Source organism: Amia ocellicauda, chromosome 1, assembly GCF_036373705.1.
Source record: "Amia ocellicauda isolate fAmiCal2 chromosome 1, fAmiCal2.hap1, whole genome shotgun sequence".
NCBI classification, from domain to species: domain Eukaryota; kingdom Metazoa; phylum Chordata; class Actinopteri; order Amiiformes; family Amiidae; genus Amia; species Amia ocellicauda.
Genome location: NC_089850.1, coordinates 45,621,373 through 45,649,341, shown reverse-complemented (window position 1 = coordinate 45,649,341; position 27,969 = coordinate 45,621,373). Strand labels below are relative to the sequence as shown.

The 27,969-nt window shown below is 39.5% G+C and overlaps 1 protein-coding gene across 1 annotated transcript in view; it reads right to left on the bottom strand.

Moving 5' to 3' along the window:
• Positions 1–27,969, bottom strand: part of kif3ca (kinesin family member 3Ca) — a 57,130-nt gene that overhangs the window by 16,511 nt on the left and 12,650 nt on the right. The window contains exons 2-3 of the mRNA XM_066706798.1: positions 7,803–7,904; positions 3,233–3,355 (exon numbers count right to left, since the gene is read on the bottom strand). Of these exons, the coding sequence (XP_066562895.1) occupies positions 3,233–3,355; positions 7,803–7,904 (225 nt within the window). The remainder of the gene's footprint in view (positions 1–3,232; positions 3,356–7,802; positions 7,905–27,969) is intronic.

The following is a 27,969-nucleotide window of genomic DNA, read 5'->3' as shown; positions in this document are numbered from 1 at the left end:
CTCACGTGAAACATGTTAACAAACAAGCTTGGTCATTAGATTATGGTCAACACGTGATTCCAAACATGTTAAAAGTGGCGCCAAATATAGTATTTCCTGTAGATTGCTGTAGCAATACATGACAGAGTATAAACACTAAAATGGACAGTGTATAAACAGTAGATGGGCTTCTAATATAAAAGTAATAATTATTTGGGATTTTGGACGCTCCATTAGCACCTCATTACCAAGACTGATAAATACATATTTTTTGCATGAAGACAAAGTAAAGATATCCAGGCAGAAGAGGGTATATTAATACAATGGAAGAACCACTGAAAAACATTTACAATCAAATCTAAAACTACTAGAGAATATGAGCTCTTTTCCACACAAAGATTTCCATCTATGTGTTAAATCAACAGATTCCACACTGACAACAGCAAGCCCTCACATAAATGTTATTTTTATACAACTTTTTCCCAACCTGAACACTGTGTTAAATGTGGTATAAATAGTGAGTCAGCTCATGTGGGGAAAACTGAGAGAAACAGATGATACAAATTTCAGAAATGGAGCAGAAAAGGCTGTTAAAGGAACACAAGCCATCCGATTAGACTGCTGAAGACCACATGCCCCCATCCCTGTCAGAAATTCATTTTTTGAAATGAAATTAAAAAGAAAATACATATGGTAGTAATTTTGCCGATCATATGATCTTACTTACCTATAAAAAATCTCAACCTGATTAGTCCCTTGTTTCTTTGATAGGGATGCTGTGTCCTTGTTCTGGACAAGCAGTACAATCAAGTGCAAAAAATAGTTGCTCTCCTTAAATGCAGTTTTATTGGTATTGGTTATTAATTAGAACCTATGTCCTCGGGCTTCTTCGCAACATTTGTAAAGTTGCAAATGAGGAGGGGGGGCATTCACTAGAGTAACTGATGCTTATTGGCTTTCCCCAGCCCACTTATCCCAGACCTGACCTTCATCAACCTTTTAACAGATCGTGATGAGTCAACAGCCACCACACAACACAACAGCACAATATGGTAACGTGTGCCTTATACACACCTCTCCTACTGTTATCATGAAGAGATGATTCGGCAGACTCACACATAGTAAACCCTTCTGTTTCTGTGTATTTGCTAAATGTCTGTTCTTCAAAAAAATCTTGCCGTAAAGTTTTTATTTTAACCCTATGCTGGGAGTGCTCAGAATTGCGCACAGCGGCACCAAGAGAAAACCAGGATTGTCACATCAGCGGGCAAGGCATTCCAGGTGTGAGAAATGTTTGGAAAAAAGCAAAACGTCGGAGGTCAGAGTTAGTCTGAAATTCGGGGAGTGTTAGTGGTAGGAAAAACCCGCTGACCTCAGCCTCTGAGAACAGCCCAGTCCCCCTGAATTCACCATTTGGAAAATAACCATTTGGGGACGGGGGGATAAATAAATAACTACCTAAAAAAGTATATATTTGGGGAAGGGTTAGCAGAGGCTGAGACAGACTGGGCTGGAGAACGCGTGACAATGGCGTGTATGGGAATCACAAGGTAGAACAAACCTTTTTATACTGTTAAATGGGCGCGAGTGTATCCACAGAGCGCGGCAGGATCGCAGGAACCGTCCAGTTAACAGTACGTCAACATATTTGAGAATGGGGCAGAAAAGGGACAGACTGATTAGGAAGGATACTGAATCACTCTTTGTTGTCTGTCGGTTAAACATGCAGTGCTCCACACAACTTTAAGAACAGACGCTCTGTCTATTATTCAGTTGCTCTGTTTAGATTCCCAGGGAAAATAAACCCCGTGACGGTTTCATTACAGTATCTGAAAGTGAAAAAGTCAACCATTCTGTTGTTGTTATTGTTGTTTTTGTTGTGTATGATGATATAGGAACACTGCATGTTTAACATTAATCTCTTCATCACAGTCATGTAATTATATTCAGGCATTAGACTGTGCTTTCTTGTTTGTTTTGTTTTTATAATGATGTAACCATTAAGGGAAGAAAACAACCTTACCACCCAACTGAAATGAGCATTGCTTTCAAAGTAGGCTGTCGAAAAAGATGAGGAGTTAAATTATTCAAGAATAAGATGAAGGTTTTATGCAAACAAAAAAAAGAAAAACTTTTTGCTGGATATAGCTTAGAGCACCAGAAAACATACTTTAAACAACAGTGGGGAGCAGTTAAGCAGAAGAGATTTCCTGCATGTAAGGACTATACTCAGGAAACTAACACCAGGGTTTTACAAGAGGAGGTTTAGTGTTTCAAACAGTGCCTCAAAACTTCACATCACAATATATCACAATGGAAACAGATCCTGACAAATATGCCTGTCATGTCACAAAAGGGTCTGAACAAGCCTTGAACGAGCTTTCGATTCTTGGCCAGTCATCCACAGATATCCTGACACTACAGCAGCTTGAAAGGCAGCATACGTCTCTGCCATCAGATAAAGGACGTTTCATGAATTTGGAATGGGATCTGTAGGTCTATGTTTAGCACCAGCTTCTGTGACAAGCAAGCACACCCACACCTGACATCAACGGTTACACTTTGTGAGAGAAGTGAGGCTTGGAATACATATTTTAATACAATTAAGAAGTAAAGAAAATGCAAAATGGAAAGACACTGAGTATTTAATTACTTTGAAGCACTCGGGGCATTTAGAAAGGTTTTAAGTTAACGGAGTGGTGGTATTATGAAGTGACATCAGTCATGTATAACTCATTCCCAGTTGGGATGTAGTACTTAATTACAGGAATTGCCAGGAATTTACATACACGACACACATGGGATTTATCCCCATATGCGGCCATGCGAGCTGATCATCAGGTTTGGCAAGAAACTAAATGAAAGGAACTTAATTATAAAAAAAAAAAAAAATTCTAGCAATCTGCCAACAATGTGTCTTAGGATGGTGATCTAGGATGGTTGACGTTTCAACTTTACAGTTTCAAAAATGTAAACCATTGGCAAACTCTTCCTTGCAACTTTGTGTTGTCAGTCGTTTAATCCGAGTCAGCGTACAACAAAATAAAGTCCACAGTGTGACTGTAGCGATTGCTGGAACCAGGAAGTCAATATTTGTTTCTGAACAGGTCATTTTTTGAACAGGTCATTAGATACCATTGATAAGAAACCCAGAGCACAAGCAAATGTTACCTGACCTCATGTTGTGACGCTGATAAGACATTAATATGTAGATAAAGGACGGAGTGCGGCAGCCTGCCCTGTCGGACCTCACCTTCTTCAGCTTTTTCGTCTTGAGTTCGACCTCCTGCTGCAGGGAGGAGAAGGTCTCCCTCAGTTCCACGGTCTCCTCGTCCTGCACCAGCACCTGCTGTTGCATCTCCCGCTCGCGCCGCTTCTGCAAGGGGAGGGACAGGTTTTAGGTCAGAGGGCACAGTGCTGCCATGGTAAACACGCCCCCCCTAGGAGAGCATGCTCTGTGTCTCTGGAAAGTGGAGATGGAGATCAATCTCACAGGCCTTGTAAAGCTCGCAAGTCTAAATCCAAGCAACTCCTCTGTTGCCATTTGTCCTTTTCCTTGTTGGCCTAATTAGATAAAATGCCGCAAACCACCGCATATTTAAGATTTCACTTCTAGGCTGCAGCTCTTAACGTTTCTAGTCGGGAAGGTCGTTATTTAATTTTCCCTGTCAGATATTGGGCAAGGATTAGCACAGATGACTAGCGGTGCAAAACCATTTCAAAGGCAATCGCCAGCGAGACATATTAGAGCTGCCAACACTAATCCCCGCATCGTCAGGATCATCTCCAGATGTGAATGCATACATTACATTTGAGATGAGAGGTTCTTCTCTGTGAAGATACTGTCACTGGGAAAACAGGAAGATTGAATCATATGAAGCAACCACACCCACTAAAAGCTGCATGGAGAATTAAAGAGAATATCCCAGGCTTTTCAAATTTGATATAGGGTGCATTAAACACTAAACGAAAACTGCAGAAGAAATTGAAAAAGGACATTGCACTGCTGCACTGACCGATCGTAACGGCACTGTTTTGTTATAGAGACGTTCTGGCTCTGACTGTTGACTAAATGATGACTAAATACAATCAGAGCTGCCAGTCAGGTGTTTTATTTTATATATATATATATATATATATATATATATATATATATATATATATATATATATATATATATATATATATATATATATATATATACAGTGAAGGAAAAAAGTATTTGATCCCCTGCTGATTCTGTACGTTTTCCCACTGACAAAGAAATGATCAGTCTATAATTTTAATGGTAGGTGTATTTTAACAGTGAGAGACAGAATAACAACAAAAACATCCAGAAAAACGCATTTCAAAAAAGTTATAAATTTATTTGCATGTTAATGGTACTTGGTGGCAAAACCCTTGTTGGCAATCACAGAGGTCAGACGTTTCTTGTAGTTGGCCACCAGGTTTGCACACATCTCAGGAGGGATTTTGTCCCACTCCTCTTTGCAGATCCTCTCCAAGTCATTAAGGTTTCGAGGCTGACGTTTGGCAACTCAAACCTTCAGCTCCCTCCACAGATTTTCTATGGGATTAAGGTCTGGAGACTGGCTAGGCCACTCCAGGACCTTAATGTTCTTCTTCTTGAGCCACTCCTTTGTTGCCTTGGCTGTGTGTTTTGGGTCATTGTCATGCTGGAATATCCATCCACGACCCATTTTCAATGCCCTGGCTGAGGGAAGGAGGTTCTCACCCAAGATTTGATGGTACATGGCCCCGTCCATCGTCCCTTTGATGCGGAGCAGTTGTCCTGTCCCCTTAGCAGAAAAACACCCCCAAAGCATAATGTTTCCACCTCCATGTTTGACGGTGGGGATGGTGTTCTTGGGGTCATTCCTCCTCCTCCTCCAAATACGGCGAGTTGAGTTGATGCCAAAGAGCTCGATTTTGGTCTCATCTGACCACAACACTTTCACCCAGTTCTCCTCTGAATCATTCAGATGTTCATTGGCAAACTTCAGACGGGCCTGTACATGTGCTTTCTTGAGCAGGGGGACCTTGCGGGCGCTGCAGGATTTCAGTCCTTCATGGCGTAGTGTTACCAATTGTTTTCTTGGTGACTATGGTCCCAGCTGCCTTGAGATCATTAACAAGATCCTCCCGTGTAGTTCTGGGCTGATTCCTCACCGTTCTCATGATCACTGAAACTCCACGTGGTGAGATCTTGCATGGAGCCCCAGACCGAGGGAGACTGACAGTTATTTTGTGTTTCTTCCATTTGCGAATAATCTCACCAACTGTTGTCACCTTCTCACCAAGCTGCTTGGCGATGGTCTTGTAGCCCATTCCAGCCTTGTGTAGGTCTACAATCTTGTCCCTGACATCCTTGGACAGCTCTTTGGTCTTGGCCATGGTGGAGAGTTTGGAATCTGATTGATTGATTGCTTCTGTGGACAGGTGTCTTTTATACAGGTAACGAGCTGAGATTAGGAGCACTCCCTTTAAGAGAGTGCTCCTAATCTCAGCTCGTTACCTGTATAAAAGACACCTGGGAGCCAGAAATCTTGCTGATTGATAGGGGATCAAATACTTATTTCCCTCATTAACATGCAAATCAATTTATATCTTTTTTGAAATGCGTTTTTCTGGATTTTTTTGATGTTATTCTGTCTCTCACTGTTAAAATACACTACCATTAAAATTATAGACTGATCATTTCTTTGTCAGTGGGCAAACGTACAAAATCAGCAGGGGATCAAATACTTTTTTCCCCTCACTGTATATATATATATATATATATATATATATATATATATAATTTTTTTTTTTTGTCTTGATTTACGCTTTGTTATAGGTCTGACATCATGCGAGATAAAATTTAAGAAGCCTCACAAGGGTTATAGATCTTTTCCAGGTGCACTAATGCACTCCCAAATATACATACAATTATAGTTTAATGTTGATTTTACACAGCTGCTGATGACCTAGAAAATCACACAATCCTGGAGCTGCAGTCTCTGAGACCAAAACAGGACAAGTCTCTCGGTGTGCCTGCTCTGCTCGTGAGCGAGTTTGTGCCACAGAGATTGAGTGTGACTAGTCCTCTTCCTCTAATTAGAGATGTGCCTGCATCTATTTCAGGTAGAAAGTGCCCGGGGCCGTGGCTGCGAGCGCGGCGGGGCTCCTTTCACGCTGTGTGTCTGTCAGCACACACTCGGGCCTCACTGCCTCAATATGGAGGACCTGAGTAAGGGCCCAGCTTAGGGACAGAGACAGAAAATGCCTGTGAAATCTCAGCCCAAGGACTTTATAGAAATATACACTTGCCTCTCAGGGCAGTATCATGATCACTTATTTGGAAGAAAACTGTTTCACCCTTTCGATCTTAAGGTAAGACTACTCAAAAAGGATGTTCAGGAACTATACAGGACCAAGACTATGAATAAAAATACATGTTTTAGTATTCTGGAAATTCTAATATTATTATTATTTGTAAAAACTAGTAATAAACTGATGGAAATAGTATATAAACAGATCTCACTGAATAAAAAACACAGCCTCTTCTTTGCACTTATGGATAAACATAGCCATATAAATTATTTACTATGTTTTATACCTATTATACTTGAATTGTGGTGTGCATGAGCTGTTTTTAAATTTATTAGTTGGATGGCTTTTTTGCATAGGGAAAGATTTATTAGAAAACTAATCAGTACAGGATACAACTTTTAAAACTGAGATAATATCTGTTTAAACCAACACATCCTGTCCTGTTTTTTTATACCTTAACCTGATTACATATCCATTCACTAGACCACCTGATGTGAAACCAAAGCTGCATCAGCGTCACTTCAGTGTAAATCGGCCTCTTGAAATAATCAAGTAGCTGTTGTAGGAGTCTATTACAATGTCCTCAAAATCTATTGTTTTGAAAAATGTTTAAAAAAAGCATAATCTGGTGTTGCATTTTCCCCGTTTGTTTCATAATAGCGGTGGCTTAAGCTGAAGCCAGTTTAACTGACAGGACTGTTGGATGTTCGATTTGCTTACTATGGAGCAATTAATAAGGACTGAAATGCATCACTGTCAGGATATTTTTTCCGTACACTGCTGGAAGCAAGTGGTTGTCAGAGGTGCGTCTGATGCTGGCGCGAGCAAATGACAATCCCCTCTCCACTGGCTGTGGAAAGATGCTCTGAGCTATCGATTTCACCAAATGAAAGCTGTCCTGTGTGCAGAGACATGACTTTGATGTTATATCCTGAGGCAGCAGCATCTGCCTTTCATTACCCTTTTTGCAGAGATTAAAATGATACTTTTCCAGCACAATAAAAGTTCACCATTAACAACCAATTGCTACACCACATGCAGGAGAAATCTCCAATTCTGTCCTGAAGCATTGAAGAAGGAAAGGATTGAATGAAGTCTGCCTACATCCTCATGCATTTACTCTTGTGCAGAAAGGTACAGACACAAAGAAGTGTGTAACATTGATCTCCTCTGGGAAGAGAGATCATTTAATTCCCCCAAATAATATATATTAACCTACTGAAGAAACATATAGGCTCTTGCAGTGGAGGTAAAACGCTAAAGGTCTTATTTTACAGAAATGTGAGGTTAATAAAAATGACATCCTTGTTATATTCAAATATGTTAACCTGCAACACATATTCTTCACAGTGTATTTTGGTTGTGTGATCTGAGTTATCACCTCAAAGAAGTCTGTGTTTATGTGCTTCACACTGTTCCTGTGATAATTCAGGGTAAAAGATTTTATCACGTGTGGAAACTGAACTACATTGTTCATGCTTCAGTTTTGGATGCCTGAAAACCCATCTGACCTGCTCTGCAATCTCCTGTCTCTTCAGCTCCAGCATCTTCTGCTGTTCGTTGGTGTGATCGATGATGTTCTTCCCTCCCACAAGCAACTTGCTCTCCATAGCCTGGTCAGAAAGAAACAGAACATGGAACAGATTTTAGAAAGAAGAAAATCAATACAAACACAAAATACAGGCTGAGGGGCCAGGACACATACTCAGACAGTTAGAAGAAGTTCACTACATTCCTTGTTGACATGTTCACATGTTCGCAAAGTCTTCTACATCTATAGATGATACCAACCAAATACCAATCCATACCTCTGAGAATGAATTCAATGTCAATTACATTTTGTGTGTGTGCCAGATACTGCCAAACATCACACACAAAACTAGAGGAAGATCACAGGAGACATATCATTGCCAATACTTTTCACAAATATTCCAACAATTTTTAAAACCTCTGTTTGCCATAGTCTGTAGGGATATTTGAGTGTCTGTTTTTGTGACATACATTTGTTAATTTTTCAGCTGTTCCTGCTTTAGCCGGACTTGTCTGAAAACCTCACGATTATTTGTATTGATTAATTGATTTCTTGTCCTTTGATGCTTGGATGGAACACACAAATTCCGATTTTCAATTAGGCTGCCAGGCACTGATCAATGCTTGGTGTCGTGCCCATGCTGCAGAACTAGCTGACAATAACTATCAAGCAGTTTTTTATTTATTCTTTCTGGTTTAGAGGTCATTCAATCAGACATAGTGCCAAAGAGGTGGCTTTCTTTTTTTGCAATCCTCATCATCAGAATCCCTAAAAGTCCACAAAGATAAGAAAGGCAGAGAGGAGGAAAACAACTAAAACTAGAAAATATGTTAGGCTCAGGTTTTCATATTTAGGAATACAGTGTACTCTAACAGTGGCACTGTTAGATTAAATGATAAGAAAGCATTTGTTGTTTTTGGTTTACAGAAAATAAAAATTACGGAAGATACAACATCACTTTTATATATGTTATTTGTCACCATATATCGAATACAAGTTCTTGTCTGCTATGTTTGTTCTGGGGTGCCTGTTGTTTTTAAAATCGTATCTTTGAGAACTAAAATCTCCCAGACTCAACCATGATTGAGTCCCTGAAAATGTCAGCACAGTTCAAAAGTCTTTCAGTTATTTACTCCAGGAAAAATAACACCACTACTGTAATTCTATGTCTTGTCATTTTTCTGTCCTGTTTAATATGCTTTTAGTGCTGTATATACACATAGTTGCAAAACAGATGCATCTGACATAATAGTTTGCAATTGTTCAGTAAAGCTGTGTTTGCAGTCCACTACGTTCACAAATACTGGTTATTGCCAATAGTGCTGGATACATTGTTTAATGTCTCCCACACTCTATTTTAATTTTATTCTTAAATTAAATGTATTTGGTTTTAGGACTTTCCTCTTTCAGACGTTTAAGGCAGGCAAGCACTTAAATATACAGCTTGACTTCTTTTGACTGCCACTGGCTGCTAGTGGCCATTCTTCCCAGAGAGACGCTTCCATTTCATTTTCAGATGCGCATATTCAATGAGCAACACCGTGGGCAGCCAGAAGCACGCCCATGTCTGACTCAGAGACAACAAATGATGAGGCACAGATTAACAGTCAGACAGGGAGCTGCAGAGTTGTTTTTGTTTCCATGGCCCATCTGTAACAGTGGTTATACCAAGCTCCTGGATGTAATGCATTCTTAGTGCTGCTGATGCTCTAGAGCAAGAAACCGAAAGTGAACTTAAAGGAATGGCAAACTTGCAAACTGGTATACACCTTATATACCACCTTACCACCTAGTATACATCTTACAGTACAAGGAATAAAAGGATGAAACACATTCAGCACAGGAATGCATTATTATCATTGCTATTATTATTTCAAGATGCTGTTTGATTTTAGGGAAAATAAAAAGCATTTCTTTAACATACCACATCACTGACAGAGCCTTTTAGTCACACTTATGCAAATTCCATGACTCAAGTCTGCATAAATACTTTCTACTCAAAATAGAATATCTGAATGCATTAGCAGCTCAGGCCCAGATAATACAATGTTCTGTGTGAAATGGAGTTGTGAAAAACAGGAACTCCCCTCAGACAGGTCCATACTCAAAACACATGAGTCACAGGACTACACAATGTGATTGTGTTGTAGGCCACGAGAATAGTTATGAAAGTACTGTATTTCTTTTCAGCATCTCATTCCAGTAGTAAGGTGTTGGGAGTTCATGAGGATTCTGAAGTATCTCTCATTTCAGTTACATTTCATAAATATCTTCTATAGGAAATACTCCTGATATTTTAATTAATATTATTAATATCTCATGACTTATAACCTGTGACATTCAATTTTCTTTTTGCAATTTAAAATAACCAATTCTAACTGAGGCATCAAGAAATATTAGTGCTGCTGAATTAGTCAGAATTAGATTAGTGAAGATTGTGTGCATTAATCTTATATTAAGCACATGCTACATCTCAGGGCTTTGAGAGTTAAACCAATCTTTGCTGCTAAAATGACTCCTTTCAGTGCAGTAATAGACTACTGTCAGTTTCTCTCTAAAAGCAATGAAAGAGCCGGAAGAAACGCCATGTCTTCCACTGACTTCCCAAGGGGCTGCACTCCCAGCTCATACAGAGCATAGAGGTCTAGAGGAGTATCACTTTCAACATTTCAGTGCTGACCAACTGCCCATCTATCCTGCAGAACACCACGTGATCAAAATATTCAAAACACTTTATTATGAAAAATCAAACAAAAATAGGCCCTTGAATAAAATATCAGCTTTGGGCGAACGCACAATCATTTAAAGAGGATTTCAGCACCTCCTATTTGTGGACAGCAGCCTTCGACTACAACCAAGGCAGAGAGACTAAATTTGACTTTTTTGGCCAAACCTCTTCATACAGAGGAGTGCTTTGTAATGGAGGATGGATTCAGAAATGGTATGGTATGGTTTCCACCTTAATACAAAATATATGGTGTAGCATAAACCTACGGAAGGTAAACAAAGAACAGGGAATTCATCCACTGAGTTGGTTTTTCTCTAAGAGTAATTAAACATTGATTTCTAAATAAATGCTTGTCTGTGGTGTAACGCTAGGCATAGATGAATAAGGTATCCCTGGAATCTAAATGCTTATGTTTCTCAGCAATAGTTACAATGTTATATACAATCAATTATATAATGGTATTTTTCAATACTTTGTTCCCATTGATCCCATTATCCTACACTAACTACACTGGCCCTGGGTTGTATAACTGTATTTCTAAACATATGAAGTAAGAATTTAAAAACTTTTTTCAGCTTTTCCCAGTGACGTACTGTATTATTTATTTATTACCTCCTTCAAGTCTGTTTGGCCAGCCTTACTTGACTCTGGAAAAAGACAGAAACTGCAAATCATGTGTAAGTGTTTATCATACAAGTAAAAGCCTAAATCTTGACAGCAGTATTGTGACAGCTCACTGGAGATTAGGGGGGCATTGGGAATAGATGACATAACCTGTCTTTGAATGCAATTATTCATGTGGGTTTATCTGTGTCTGGGTCCAAAGTTCACTGGCTATTAGATAACACTTTTAATGGCACTGCATATAATTCCATCCAGATTTTGGAATCTCGTTGTGGAGAGGTTATTTGATGTTATATCAAAATAAACATAGATGAGGACAATAAGTTAATATGCAAGTATTTCACAGGGAAATGTGCTATTTACTCTGCATGACGTGAATAGGGGTAACAAAGAACAGAAGCCGTTAATGCTGCCTCAGCTCCCACAGATGCATTGATTTTCCTGGCAGAATGCCGCTGTTTTATTTTCAATCTCCAAAGCTGCATTTTGCAACACAAACCCCCACTGTACATTACTTCTAATGTATTTTGAAATAAAAGTGCTGCCTGACTCACCAGACAATATAATCATAAAGCATACCATTATGTCTGGTCATATCACTAGAAACAGACATCAGTTTTACTTACATAAAACCAATCTTCAATAAAGAGAGAGTAATTAAATAAAAAGATTATTCATTTTAAATGCTGACACATTACTGCATGATTCACATGTGGCTTCAACGTCTAACACAGGACAAGGTGAAAATACATTCCTGTAGAAAACAGACTAAATTAACTGGTAGTAATTATGTATTACTCATTGCCCTAAATGCCCTAAGTAGAAACATGCTATTTTACCAGAAGTATCTAGTTGCAGCACTAATTACAAAGATTAATTAGAACCATTTAAATAGTGAACCACAAATATTGTTTTCAGAGAATTTCTTGGTCTTTATTTCCTTAGGGGTGGTAAACATGTGACAAGTGACATTTCACACCATTTAATACACAGTGGATTTGTTGATACGTTGCACATAAATTACAGGAGATCATTAGGTGAATCAGCAAACACCATCATTTACTCTAAACTCCCCCTGTATTTAAAAAAATGTGCACACTTGAGAGCTTGGGTTCACTGAAAACCATAAAATAGTTATAACACATCCCTGTTATCCAACCCTCATCTTTGCACTCGCTTCCTTGCCCTAATTAGCACCTCCTAACACTCAACTCCAGCACTGAAGTGAATTTCCTACAATCACACGTCTCAGTCTAAAATAAGCATTCCTGGGGACACAAATGGTGTAAAATGCTTTTAATGACATGAAAATTATTCTTTGGATTCGAGGAATGGCCTTAGGCCATTTTTCAGAGGAACTCTAAATACAGTGATCACCAATGTGGCTGTCTTTATGATTCTCTATTAATTTTCATGTTTGTTCACATTGTGAAGCTCAGTCTTGGATGGGATGTTTATCTACAAATCCACGTCCCTCCACTAGAAGGCTTCAATTTTGCCAATATGGGTCACTGAGGTATTGTCAACCTCTTGACTCCTGAGGGTGTTTGGCATTTTTTTAACACAGATTGTTGAGTTCTGGATGAGTCAATGGTCTCTGTGCATTTATAGGGGTGTAATCATATGTGTTTAACCATTTAAGCATTGTCCATAGGCTATACATTGAAATAACTAAATAATTAAACAAAGTGATAAATAAATGCTTCAACATGTTATTTTTAATGTACCTATCTGTAATCAGGAATACTCAAAGAAGCATCTTTTGGAAGAAATGTAATTCATAATCGTAGGCCTTCTATTAGAATGAAGCATTCATGATGCAAATGGAGAATACATATATAAAATATACATTTATGCAATATACAGGTGATTGGTTTTATCAACAATAGACCATTATACAGTTTCAAATAGGTGTTTTGTACCCAATATAAGATAAGTGATTTTCCTTGTGGGGTATAAGAAACAAAAGACATAGGAAATCTATTGTACAGCTAGTGCATTCTGGGTGCCTTCACTCTCTGCCTGGGCTTGACCTGATTTACACATGCAGCGGCTCTGCCTGGCAGCTCCAGTGAGATGGACTGCTTGCGGGCTTCTCAGCCCTGAGAACCTACATGTTGCCATCTCCAAAGGCAAGAGCTGCCGAACAGTGACCTCCTCTTTAGGACACCTGCAGACACCTCTTGTCAACAAGCTTTTATTAAGCTTGCTTTACTTGAACCTGTGTACCGAGCATTTCATCAGGACTACATTTCAAATCATGAAATCCCTTAATCTCATATTATAGATGGAGACAATATTCTGTCTTCTGTCACATTTGAGAAAGTATCATGCAAATTACACTATCTTCTTGAACCTTGTATATATATGTGGATGCTCATATTAACTCATTAACTCATATTAACTGCACTGTGAAATATATATAACATAATAATAATACTTCTGCTGTTTATAAACAACAGCTTTTGTGCTTTCAAACTGCTGAAGTAAATCATTGTAAGGAATGCTGGAGAGGGATTCATTGTTCAAGACAGCTGCAAAAACAAATACATTGCAGCTGTTCAATCTTCAAAGAAGCTTAGCTGCAGCTCTCCTTTTATTTTTCAATATTTAGCCAAGAATCATTTGCGAGCTTGTGGAAGTCCTGCACATAAACAATGCTGCTATTGTGCCATGGCTTGCTTCACTACCAAGGGCAGTCCCTAATGCAGCCTTGCATTTGTGATGTGTTTGGATACTTGCCCAACCATCAAACGTCTAAATCTGCATTCAGACTCTTAGAATACTAGATATCCTCAGAACAGCAAATGTATCAAACCTAGTCAGATGAATGTAGAAGGCAAGTGTTCGCTATCAGGGGGGTTACATCCAGACTGCAGTAGATACCCGATATTTGCTCTTTTGGTGTGAAAAGAAGGGAAAAAAGCAATTACACTGTCAGCCCTGCTCATCAGATTTGTGTCTCCTCAACACTCCATGGCACTGCTGGAGAATGTGTGTTTTAAATCTCTTGTAATTATTAGTTACACAATGAAAATCATCAAAGACAGAAAGTGAAGACTCATGGTCACTTAAACCAAATCAGAAATACAATTCACTCAGAATCTTTGTGATGTCAATTTTCAATTGTATAGTTTATTACAACCAAAGTTAAAAAAGCAGCATGAAGAATGTGTTGAAATGATGTCCTGCTAATCTTTTCTCACAATGTCTTCTGAATTTTACCTACTACTACTACTACTACTACTACTACTACTACTACTACTACTACTACTACAATAAAAAATAAATAGATATCAAGCTAGATTCCAATGTTATCAAGTAAATGATGTACTGTATCATTTTGGTTTGGTCTTGACTGTTATACATCCAGAATTTGCCATTTCCAAAGACCAATTCATGAGAGTGCGAGCAATCAGGAATACATTAAAAAAAAAATTACATTCCTTAAAAGTTGAGTCAGAACAATGTACAATAGTAAACTGTTTAGAAACCCCTGCTATCTTGTCTCTAAATGATACCCACGTAAGGCACCAGTACAGCACCGATATTCTCTTTGCTTTTGAGGTGAGAATTATTCTTAAGTAAAGGGCTGACTAGTAACTCGAGATGCTTTGTGTGTGTCCATGAGCACTAAATCTGGCTTACATCCCAGTGTAAGTGTTAAAAGGCTACTGAGAAAAAAATATGTAATGCTTGTTAGCGAAGTGCTGGCTTTTGTGTCACTGTAAATATAACTCAGCTTCAGTGAGACAAACTCCATGAAGCCTCTGCCCCAGGATGAAAAGAGGGGTTTCTGCCTCACTGACGAACATTAAAGAGAAGCTTTTGTGTGTGTGTGTGTGTGTGTGTATGTGTGCGTGTGTGTCAAAAGACAACTTTAGCTTTCCAACTGACCAGAGAACTCAAGGTAAAACCACATAAGTGACTGATGATAAAATTAATTACGAGCAGTATTGTTAGATTTAATTACAAAACCTATCATGGTTATCATCATGATAACCTAATCAAAGAAAATGAGAAGCACAAGCTTGTGAACACCCCCTGGGTGCCTGATCATTGGAAAATGCCAATAAAACTGGATCTGGAGCAAAGGGCTGGATGTAATTGTCTGTGTGAATTTGCAGGCTTTCCCCTGACAAACGCAATCCTCGGTAATCATGATAATTAGTATCTTCACTTTTCAATGTCTGCGTATACATAATAAATGCTGCATCTGTCACATTATCACTGCAGCTCTGGGTGTGATTACCACTGGCATGGAAAGCCTGTCACTTCACACTTGAAGTTGTTTAGTTTTTTGCAATTTGAAGACAACTGAAGAGCCTTTTTTTACAGTTGATCTCATGAAGCAGAGAACATTCCCACTCCACAGCCATGAAAGCTTCTGTATCATTTGTAACATGACCCGAGTGGCAAGTCCTCATGATACCTGAAGTGACTACATGGTGACAGACTGGGTCAGATTGGGACACTCAGGTCAAAGTTGTGACAAATGCTGAACATTTACATTAAAAAATTAAACTGACCAAAGAAAGGTAGAAAGTGTTGAAAAATGAAATTAAATCATATATTTCCTGTGAGGAATATGGAATTAACCTGCTTCTGTTACATAGTGTGTTTCTAATGTCTGCCCCTAATTCAGAAGCTGCAGCACTGGGCACCACGAAAAACGTGGAAAAAAAGGTCATAATATGTTTCACGTCTTTACAAGAAACTCTGGTTAGGAGTGGGTGGCTAGATTAAGAACATAAAGAACATAAGAAAGTTTACAATCGAGAGGAGGCCATTCGACCCATAGTGCTTGTTTGGTGTCCATTAATAACTAAGTGATCCAAGGATACTATCCAGTCTGATTTTAAATGTTCCCAAATTTTCAGCTTCAACCACATCGCTGGGGAGTTTGTTCAGATTGTGACTACTGTCTGTGTGAAGAAATGTCTCCTGTTTTCTGTCTAGAATGCCTTGAAGCCCAATTTCCATTTGTGTCCCCGGGTGCGTGTGTCCCTGCTGATCTGGAAAAGCTCCTCTGGTTTGATGTGGTCGATGCCCTTCATGATTGTGAAGACTTGAATCAAGTCACCACGTAGTCCTCGCTGTTATTATTATTATTTATTACTTAGCAGATGCCCTTATTCCAGGGTGAAAAGGTTCAGTTCCTCAGTCTCTCAGTAGGACTTTCCCTTCAGACCTGGAATAAGTCTGGTTGCTCTCCTCTGAACTGCCTCTAATTTCACCCAGCTCTACCTCCATCGTAAATTAAAATGCATGAACTATTATCTCACAATGCGGTATCTGCTCGTGCATGCATGAGTTACTGCATTATGACCCATCTGTAGAAGATGGTTTCCTTGATAACCCTTTGTGTGAGAGGATTTTGCTTCAAGACCTTGGCTGGGATCTGATTTTTTAATTCCAAGTCTTTGTAAGTGTCAAGCATGGGCAGCCATATTACAAAAAGTAATTAAATGGTAAGCTGGTTAAGTAACTAATTACGTCTTGGGTGATGAATTTGTCTATGTTGTTAAGAAGAAGGGGGAGTCTATAGACTGGTTAGCCAGGGTGCTGCTCAGGGATACAGTGAACTTTCTGGATCTGAAATAAGTAAATGTTTGACTTAAGACCCGGTTGTGTACGGTACAAAACATAGATCAAGAGGGGAGGTGAGAATTAATTTAATACTGTTTCTATTTTGAGAAGTTTAGCCACCAGACCCAAGGTAATTGAAGGTAGGGGAAACCTGTCAGCTAATTATTTAAGAGAGAGTCTATGAAAGGCCACTAGGTGACAGAGCATCGCCTGAGGAGCTCAGTGACAGGAATTATTATATACACACAAATACAACAAGCAGATATAAACATATTGTTGGTTGAAATAAGTAATAACCAGATGCACCTGATACTAAAACATCTGTCACCACACACTGCTTTTAGACACACTACAAATAACACTACTCACATAAGGCTTTGCTATTTAATCCCCAATATAGTCAAAATAAGCAGGAGGTAGAAAATACAAAGAGAAAAATAAATAGGTTGTGATTAAAAGTGTTTTGTGAAATGTTTTTAATAGGCACCTTTTAAATGCTATCAATTCATTAAAAGTGCTGCATTTCAAATGGTTTTATTTTCCCAGCTATTCCCTTGGCTACCTGAAAAGGCTGTCTATTGAGTACAGAACTTGGTGAATCGTAAGTGGTGGAACTGAAGTCAAAACACATCTTTTCAGACAGTATTTGTAATTTAGTCCTTCAGTCTCCTGTAAGACAGCACTTTACAAGGATTTATGATTTGCCTTGCGTTAGTAGTACTCGTAATATTTTGATTTCCCCTATGCTCCGTTTCCTGTGGCCTTTGACTGTGACCTAACATCTTGTCTGCTCTCAGCTTTTACAATCCAGGATGTAAGACCTCATATACACTCACCTAAAGGATTATTAGGAACACCATACTAATACTGTGTTTGACCCCCTTTCGCCTTCAGAACTGCCTTAATTCTATGTGGCATTGATTCAACAAGGTGCTGAAAGCATTCTTTAGAAATGTTGGCCCATATTGATAGGATAGCATCTTGCAGTTGATGGAGATTTGTGGGATGCACATCCAGGGCACGAAGCTCCCGTTCCACCACATCCCAAAGATGCTCTATTGGGTTGAGATCTGGTGACTGTGGGGGCCAGTTTAGTACAGTGAACTCATTGTCATGTTCAAGAAACCAATTTGAAATGATTCGACCTTTGTGACATGGTGCATTATCCTGCTGGAAGTAGCCATCAGAGGATGGGTACATGGCCATAAACATGGTACATAAAGGGATGGACATGGTCAGAAACAATGCTCAGGTAGGCCGTGGCATTTAAACGATGCCCAATTGGCACTAAGGGGCCTAAAGTGTGCCAAGAAAACATCCCCCACACCATTACACCACCACCACCAGCCTGCACAGTGGTAACAAGGCATGATGGATCCATGTTCTCATTCTGTTTACGCCAAATTCTGACTCTACCATCTGAATGTCTCAACAGAAATCGAGACTCATCAGACCAGGCAACATTTTTCCAGTCTTCAACTGTCCAATTTCGGTGAGCTTGTGCAAATTGTAGCCTCTTTTTCCTATTTGTAGTGGAGATGAGTGGTACCCGGTGGGGTCTTCTGCTGTTGTAGCCCATCCGCCTCAAGGTTGTACGTGTTGTGGCTTCACAAATGCTTTGCTGCATACCTCGGTTGTAACGAGTGGTTATTTCAGTCGAAGTTGCTCTTCTATCAGCTTGAATCAGTCGGCCCATTCTCCTCTGACCTCTAGCATCAACAAGGCATTTTCGCCCACAGGACTGCCGCATACTGGATGTTTTTCCCTTTTCACACCATTCTTTGTAAACCCTAGAAATGGTTGTGCATGAAAATCCCAGTAACTGAGCAGATTGTGAAATACTCAGACCGGCCCGTCTGGCACCAACAACCATGCCACGCTCAAAATTGCTTAAATCACCGTTCTTTCCCATTCAGACATTCAGTTTGGAGTTCAGGAGATTGTCTTGACCAGGACCACACCCCTAAATGCATTGAAGCAACTGCCATGTGATTGGTTGGTTAGATAATTGCATTAATGAGAAATTGAACAGGTGTTCCTAATAATCCTTTAGGTGAGTGTATTGTATACACTTGTGTAAATTGGAATTTGTAAAATGTATTATGCTTTGAATTGCACTGTATTATGCAAATTGGAATTTGTAATGTTTTATGCCTTAAACTGCACTGTATTTTTACACTTTGTATTGCGCTTATATTTTGTAATTCACCCTGGATAAGGGCGTCTGCCAATAAATAAATATTATTATTATTATTATTATTATTAATAATAATACTTTATATCAATGCATAATCACATTGATTAACAATGCAATGCAAGGAAAATAATACCAGTGTCTGCAAGTGCCATTACAGATTTTATTAAAAGCTACCCTTGAGCTTTTGATGCACTCTGGTTTCTAAAGACTAAGGCATCTGTAATAAAACACATTCAAATCTAAACAGCTCTATCTCCTTTACCACAGGAGTTGCATGATTACTTTTGTCTAAACTGACTACTCTGCCTGCACCTGGAAAAACAAAAGGAACTTGACAATGAAACATTAGCTTTGTTTCTCACTAGCAAAAACACAACTAGATGTATTACAGTGTTTAGCAATATAAAATTAATCCTTCTGATTTGTACACAGCAAAATACCAACACTAGTAAAATAAAGCACAGGTGAGAGTTCAGACATTGTAGACATATACAACTAGATACACCCACGTAGCTTCCCCAAATGATACTTCGGAGACTCAAACACATATAATGAATCAAGCTTAAAGATTATTTTCAGAAGATGGAAGAGATGGCAGCCTGTCCTTTATAACCAGTTTACAGCCAGAGCAGGAAGTGGCCGAGCCAGTGACTTGCTGGAATCAAGTAGAACAAATACTTTCAGCATCAGCCTGGACTTCTTGACCAAGGGAAATGAAAATAATTTTGTAAAGGTGTATCGCAAACACATACTGAAAACCCAGGAGTTCTCTACAAGGGCAATCAATCCACAATATCCAAGATGAATTGGAATAACGAAAATCCCTGTAATTATAAAATCTCAGAAATCCCCCCCACAAAAAACAGATGCTGCCAGAAAACATGTTTTAACTCGCCCCTTTGCTGTCATATTTACCTTCCCATCTGGCGTTTGCAAAAGAGCTGGCAGACATGTTATAGAGGGTTAAAGGAAGGGTAACAGCTTTCTGACCATGGTACAGCTGTGCCTCTGCAAATTCCACAATCTATACAGTCCAACTCTGTGGTGTATCAGTACATAAATGCCCCCTATTTAAATCCTTATCTTCTTTGTCCTTGAATGCCTTAAAACAACCAGAGGTGATCAATGAAAGACTGAAAAACAAAAAACACAGCACATTCAGAGAGCGGAGGAAGAAAGATCTTGAAAGGTCTTAATGCAGGCTCGTTTTATCCCACTTCTTTCAGCAATGTAGCATCCTGGGGCTTCCAGCCATGGCATGACTTGAATGCTGGTCTACCACGCCAAGGCATAGGGCGCCTTAGCGAGGCATCAGGATCACTACAGTATATTAAACTCACAATCCTAACCAGCACACAAAATCACATTTCAACCTTTCTCTCATTGATACACAAGACTTTCATTAATATACTGGGCTTCACCATCTGCAAAATTTAAACCTGTAGATTTTTGTTTCTTGTATTAGTATGCTGTTAATTGAATGACCAACCATCAGCAGCTGGGTAAGCCTGGGGTTGCTTGCACACAGTTATAAATATATTTTTTATTGTCAATAAAACTGGAATAGCATCATTGTTGATTACATCACCAGAAAGGTGAGACCATCCATGGATGATGTCACACAAAAATTGTATGGCCTTCCCAAAGATCTCATCACAATTAGTCAGATTTTACCCAAAGTCCACCTATAGTAGCCCCTCAGACAACTAAGGATAATTTACAGCAGCAGTCTCCTTCAAGCACAGCAGTCCGTCAAATGCAGACATTTCTGCTACCACCTCTGACTCAGCGCGATACTTAGCAAATAAAACACTGAGATGATTTTTGTTTTATTCCCCCGCCCTTACTATTCACACTTTGCTGGTCATGTATTCAGCCTCTCTTGACTTTATTATGTGATAGCAACACTGACAATCAGCTCACACTTCACAGTTAATAGAAACTGGCAGGACCGTATCCTCTTAGTGCTGGATATTAACTGCGTATTAGGGTGCACTGACACCTGTATCGTAATTCAATTAGTAACAGTATTCAAAATTATGCCTAGATATTTGATACTTTGCTTATAAGAGTGACTATTAGCCCTACCTTTACATGATAACTTTCAAACTTATTTGCTCCACTATAGCAATCGGCTCAATTCTTTTTTAAACTCTAATTAGGACCTTGGTTTATTTTGAAATACCTATGTTCTCTCTCAAAGGTTAAAAGGTTCAGAGGTTAAGTATTCTCTGTAGCTAAAAAGCATCAAGATTATAATGGAAATGTATGCAGTGACGCTGCAAGGGAGCTGAGTATGATTTGTTTAAAAATACTCAACTTTGGGAGCGGACATTAAAAACAGATTTGAAAACAGTCTTTAGAAAAGCATTGTTCAGGAATAATGGGCTTGCACACATGCAGTACTGCCACCCTACAGAGCCAGCCTGCTTCACTGGCTTGTGAGACACATGCACAGAATCCATCACGTTCTCCTCGCGGGCTGACAAGGCTCAACAGATCACCGGCTCCTCCCACCCTGCTGTATCCCTGCGCCTCCAGGTAGCAAGGACACTGTGCTGAGCAATATATCATGGTCATGAGAAGGGGTGTTCAATCAATTTGAGCTTCACAGTGGCTTCTGCTCTGCGCCCTTAGGCAAGACTGGATCTGTGCTTTTCTGGACTTCCCACATATACTGTATTAGAGACCAGGCCAAGTACACTAGGATGTAGATAAGTGCTTTCCACATGTATTTCTTCCTTTTTGATTTTGAGGCCATATTAGTCACACATCCCTAATCAGAAACAAACTGTTACAGGACGAGAAAGGAAAAGAGTAATCTGTGACTCTCCCTTGAATCACCAACAGGATTGAAACACTAGACAGGATGTAATCATACATTGTACATAACGCTGTCTGTTGTTTAAGTGCATCAGCCAATCTGTACTGCAAGCACATGGGTCTCCTTATTTCATCTGAATTGTCTTCAAATAAACAATAAGGAACTGTAATGCAAATGCCAATACATTTCCCAAATATATTTGCATTAATCAGAACAAAGAGATTCATATTCTAGAAGGTTAAATAGACGGTATCAAAGAAGGGACATGCCATATTTTATTTTATTTGTAGTATTAAAATGTGAATTGAAAACATATTTTACATTTTAAAAGGCTCACAAAATAGTCTTACGTAAACACTACACCCATATACATAATTGATGTTGCTCACTGTAACCCATTTATAAAAAATGCATGGTATTGTTTACAACCCCCAGTTATTGTCAGCCTATCGCGGCATTGTTAATAAGTACCATGCTAAATTTCAACTGTGAGCCAAAAAAGGCAGAAAGCAAAAGAGAGAGAGGATATGATAAAGGATGGAGAGAACTGATTTTACACACACCAGCCTTGCAGGGATAAATAGCAGGAAATTGCTGCATAAGGGAGTATTTGCACTTCCGAATCTGTTCTATTTATGCATCCTTTGCGTCAAAGAGACACAAGGCAAACCAGGGCAGGCTTATAGCAACTTCCTGAAGAATGGTACGTTTCTCAAGGATATTTCTAAGAACATACATGAAGCTCCTTATACAACAAAAAACGTTTTTCATTTCCACAGCCCGTGTCCACAACCAACTGGCAGCCAAACCACTGAAGACTCTACGTCCTTGGGAAGTGACTCATCCTTTTAACAATGAGTCCAAAAAGCAGTTGAACTACACCAATATCATTTCATTTGAAATAGGACTGGGCTACGGGTTTACACCGCAAACAGGTGTGATGAATATGATCTGAAGAAGAATGAGGCCTTTTAATCTGGTTTAACAGGAATGTATATTTCGTTAAACGTGTACAAGGAGACGAATAATGCAGAGTGGGAACGGGAGAGGAAAAACAAAGTAATGCGATCGGTATAGGGAGGCGTGTTCTCTCGAGACACTGGCAGCTCCACAGGTATACTGAAGGTCACAGAGCAGGCCATGATGAGAGAGGACAGCAAACAGGACAGGTCTTCAGCACTGAGGAACACACACTGCATTGGAGACAGTTACCAGCAGGCCCCAGAACTCCTCAATCTTAGGAGATATATCTTTGAAAGTCAGGTTTATGGATTAAAATATTTGTACTTCAAAGGATTTCTTGCATAAAAAGTAAAATGAGGTGAATGTGTTGGGTTAAAGCCTGCAGCACCTGCTACTTGCGCAGTGTTTCCCATTGAAGCACCAACCAGGCAGCTAACATTGTCAAAGCAGATTGGACAGTATGTGTTCAGGGAGGCACCTCCATATGTCCTTTGCCATGTAAAATCTTCTGTGGTCTTTGGAGCTACGCAGCAATAGGGATTTACTGATTTATACAAAGGAGCTGTCACTTAAACAAACAAATGGCAACAACATGTGAGATAAGAGTTAAGCCTTGTTGACTCTATGACTGACGCTCAGTATTGCTAAAGATACCCTGCTCATGCAGTACAAATGTAGCTTTATTGTTTCCTGATTAATACATCTGAACCAAGATTTAAAAAAGATATCCACTGCTGCAGCCATTTGCAACACAAAGAAACTCAATCCGAGAGTCCCCAAAGCAGGCCAGACTCCATTAGATTGATGGAAGACTTTTTAGAGATTTCACATCCATAATGCATTAAAGCTCTGTCTGGAGCCTGTTTCACCCTTGAATAGATCAGTCTTGGGGAAGCACTTTTAACCATATCAGAGCTGCAAGGAAATGTACAGAACCTGCTCAGAAACACGCTTAAACGCTTGGTGCAATACATTTAATGTACTTAAAAAATGTACTTAAATTATAAACAGTATTTGCTGCAGTGTATAAGTTTAGAGTTTAGCAATTCATGATAAAATCATGTATTGGTGATTTAAGTAATTGGATTGTGCATTTCCTTCTGATGGTTTTCAACAAAGACACGCGTTTAGCAACCTCTGTTGAATATAAATAACACAACTTACGAAAAGCTGAATCTCCTAAAATGTTCAATACGGAGAAACCTCCCCTGCGGGGTTCCTATACCATGACATACACTGTGAACGCGTGTCTTTGGTATGTTCTGTTGTCCCTGTGTTTTTGATATGTTAGCCCACACTTTAACAGTGTACAGTATAACTCACACGGGTACCCAGGAGTCTCCACTGCTGCTCGTCTCGAGTTATTCTTTCTGTTCTGGAGTGCAATTTTGATTAACTTAAGAATATGCAAATATATCGACCTCAGCAGGTTCCTCTCATGACACTCAGACATTGTTTAATCTATCAAGCTCTGGGGGTGAATACTGCTCTTTTATTGACAGGACAGAAATGGCCCTTGAAAGCTCAACTCGTGTCAGTCAGCAGTATTTGAGGATGTATAAATGGTGATTTTTCTACATTCTGTTAGGGCTGGATAAAGCCGATTATTTATGACTGATATTTCGTAGCAAGTCTTTCCTTCCAGAATTCAACAGGTCCTGCACTGAGGTTTGTCACAAGATGGTGGACATAGCCCTCAGGCCTCTAATTAATAAATATGTGCTCTTGAATGATTAGGCTGGATTATTGTTGGTACATTGTCGGGCTGCATTCTGTTTTCAAATAGAAGGATTTCATGGCATTATTGTATTAAAATCTGCTGTTCATGGGGCACAAGTCTCCACCCATTATGCCTATTGAATTACTGATTCCGGAGGCCCAATACACACAGCCCAATGCTCCAAAAGGGGGAAGAAATATAATAATCCTGTTCTATATTGTCCGTGCCATAAAAATGTCCCTAATGCAAGGAGGCAAAGCAGAGCAGAGTACCATGGACTAGTGTGTGTCAGACATTAATAGCCAGTGACAATGCTGCCTTTGTCTCCACTCCAACTTGCCCATCTTTTACACAGAGACAATGCATGTTTCCCAGCACTAACATGACTAATTAATGACGCCACGATGCTTCTGTTCAGGGCCAGGAGCTTTGATGGCAAATACTCCAGCACTGTTTCTGCACCCATGACCAGATTTTCCACTCAGCAGCTGAGCAGACAGTTTAAGGCTTGAACATCCTCTCTAAATACAAAGCTGCTCACCCTTAAATAATTTGTAGCATACCTGCACAGGGTGGATAAGCAAATTACAAACGAATCGGTTCAGAAATTAAGAACAGCAATGGTTTTTTATAGTTTATATATTTTTTTACATTTTTACTACAAGTTATATGCCAAGTCACATATATGTATTATATATGTCTCTATATGTATTGTGTACATTACTATATATGAAAACATATTTTACTGACTGAGAAAGGGAGACTCGCCTTGAGGATACACACAAGCCTTTCAAAGGTAACTTTGGGAAAAGATCAATGAAGGTTTTTCCTTTTAATTTCCAAGGCAGAGATGCGTCTCCCGCTGAGGTCTGGCTGTACTATTGCACACTGTGACGTTTGAAGACAGGAGCTTTCCTAAATATTTTATTCTGCTCTGCCTCACTCGGCTCAACCGCAGTTAGCTGGGGACACAGCAGATCTGAACTCACCCTGATGTTTCTGCTTTGGGGAGATGTTGCATTATCTGTACCTCTCGACAGTCTGCCACCGTTATAACACGGTTATCATCTGGCAGGATGCAAACTGCCATAGCCTTAACACTGTTCCATCGATACTGCAATTACCTTCCAAGGCATTAATTAACACATTTCCATAACTAGTAATTCAGTAATTAACAACATATTTCAGTAGTGACATAGGGATGGTATGGGCATATATGTAGTAAAGAAGGTATTAGGTATTAGCTGGAACCATAATGGAAGAAACCGGTCCCATTTTAATGATATTAAGGATTAATCTGTCAAAACACACTACTTAAGCCTTCATGCCTGAAATGGCATTTGGAAATCTCCTATCTTATAATTTGAGAAACCATAAAGGAACATATACAGATGATAATCATGTCTAAATCTGATGGTTCATCAAAAAAGCTTGAGACTGAGAACCAGAGGTAATACTCATTATATGCAAAGGCCGTGTGATTAGCCTCTCAGCAGCATATTGCACTGCTGAAATGACATTAGGGAGGCCAGAACGGAATTAAGATAAATACATCGGTAAGCTGCTACAGAAACAAGAGACCAGCCCCAATTTCGAATCATAGTCCATGTACGACAATTAATTTAAACATCAAAAGACATCTAATTGTCTTGACACCAGAACTTGGAAAATACTAGATTGAATGTATCATCAAGCTGAAAATAGCAAATGTATTAGAAGCCCCAGCCAGTGTCAGCCTGTCAGGATGACTTCAGTGTTGCCAGTGTTTATGCTCCACAGAAAAGGCTGAACTGGAGAGTAGCTCTTTTCTCAAACCTACATCTAGATATAAGCCTGGTTTCGAAATGAAGGGGGATGTCCCTGTGTCCCGCGTCATAGGTGGTCCAGGCCGGGGTGCTTCTGGAACACTGAAACAGAATCCAATCCTGCATGAGATCCTTTCTGCATTATGTGCAAAGCTCTTTTTTCTTCCTCCAACAGGAAAGGCAAAAGGATGCAGGCGACCCTCAGACCCATTCCTCCTCCTCCTTGTGACTCATCAATATTTCAAAATCGGGGGGGGGGGGGGGGGTTAGACAGCTGAGAGCAGTCAGGCAGGGTAGCAAGACAAGCAAGACCTCCCATCTAATCACATATGAGAACTCTTCATATGCAAATACCCTCTTATTTTCACAGAACCGCCGAAAATAGGATTCTTCACGTCCCGTTAAGAGTGCAATTGATCTTGTGAGGTGAAAGCTCAGCTTCAGGAGCAGATCACCTCTTAGTCTGTAGAATGATTATAAATTCTGTTCTTTATCTGTCACAGGACTTGCAGTTTATTGAATAGCACTGCTCAACATAAACACATAATGGTTAATACAACGTCACTTTGGTTACCAGTACGAACACACCTACAAAAGCAAAACAAACAAACAGACAAACATTAATTTCCCCTGCTTTTTATCTTCAATTAACTATACTGTATGCTAAGGCCTGGAGTCAGAGTGCTGTACGTGGGACAGTTGTGATAATAACAACCCATATTGTTCAGAAATGGCACAAAGGCAGTTCTGAGCTGAGGCAGAGGGAAAGCAGGGTCACTGCCAGTCCGCTGTGAGCAGGACGGATGGAGCTTTTCAGTGCAGCTGTTCTGGGGCCTCATCGTTACACGGTTCAGCACAAAGCCTGCAGTGTTAAGGGCCGGGTTCACGATACACCAGCATCATTACTCCAAATAAGGAACTATGGGAAAATGTAATTACAGACGTTATCAACAAAAATCTCCTTCTTTGCTTGCAGCCACACGTACGCTAGAAAGAACCTTAAACCAACACATTTATGAGTTGAGTCTTCCAGAATCAAAGACGACACTTAAGACTGTATGTTTAGCATTTCATTGGCTAAAGTGAAATGCAAATTGCATAAATCCATAAAAAACATGAATCCCACAACATAAATAAACTAGGTCTGGTCAGGGTGCATTGTGTGACTTGTTTGTTGGATCTGTGCAAACATGTATAGTTTGGGTGCATCACTCCGTCTGTTAGGTTGCTCACTGTGACCAGATTGCAGATTGATGTTCATTGTTGCCTTGTTTAATGTTACTGCAAAACCTGAGCCTCCTGGCAATTCACCAGTGAATGTAAAGGAAAAGCAAATGCATATGTGACAAGCTAGGCTATTTCCTTTAAAGAGGCCTACTGTTTCCTGCTAAGAGTCCATCTTTGAAGACTGATGGTCAAAACACAGCTGGCAGGAAACATTCATGAGGCAGATACCTCTGTATCTACAGGACTACGTATTTGGGGGGATAGAAAAGAAGAAGAAAATCACTTAGGACAGGAAACTAGAAAAACTAATATTTTTGTACAGAGTAGGAAGCAAAAGCTTTGTCATTATTCTCATATGTTTATACATTGGTTCAACATTAGTATAACTCTTAAGAAACACGCTTTTGGTGTCACCCCCCACTCTATCCCTAAGGGAGAGTGTAACTAATATTATATCTGACCTAGAAAAT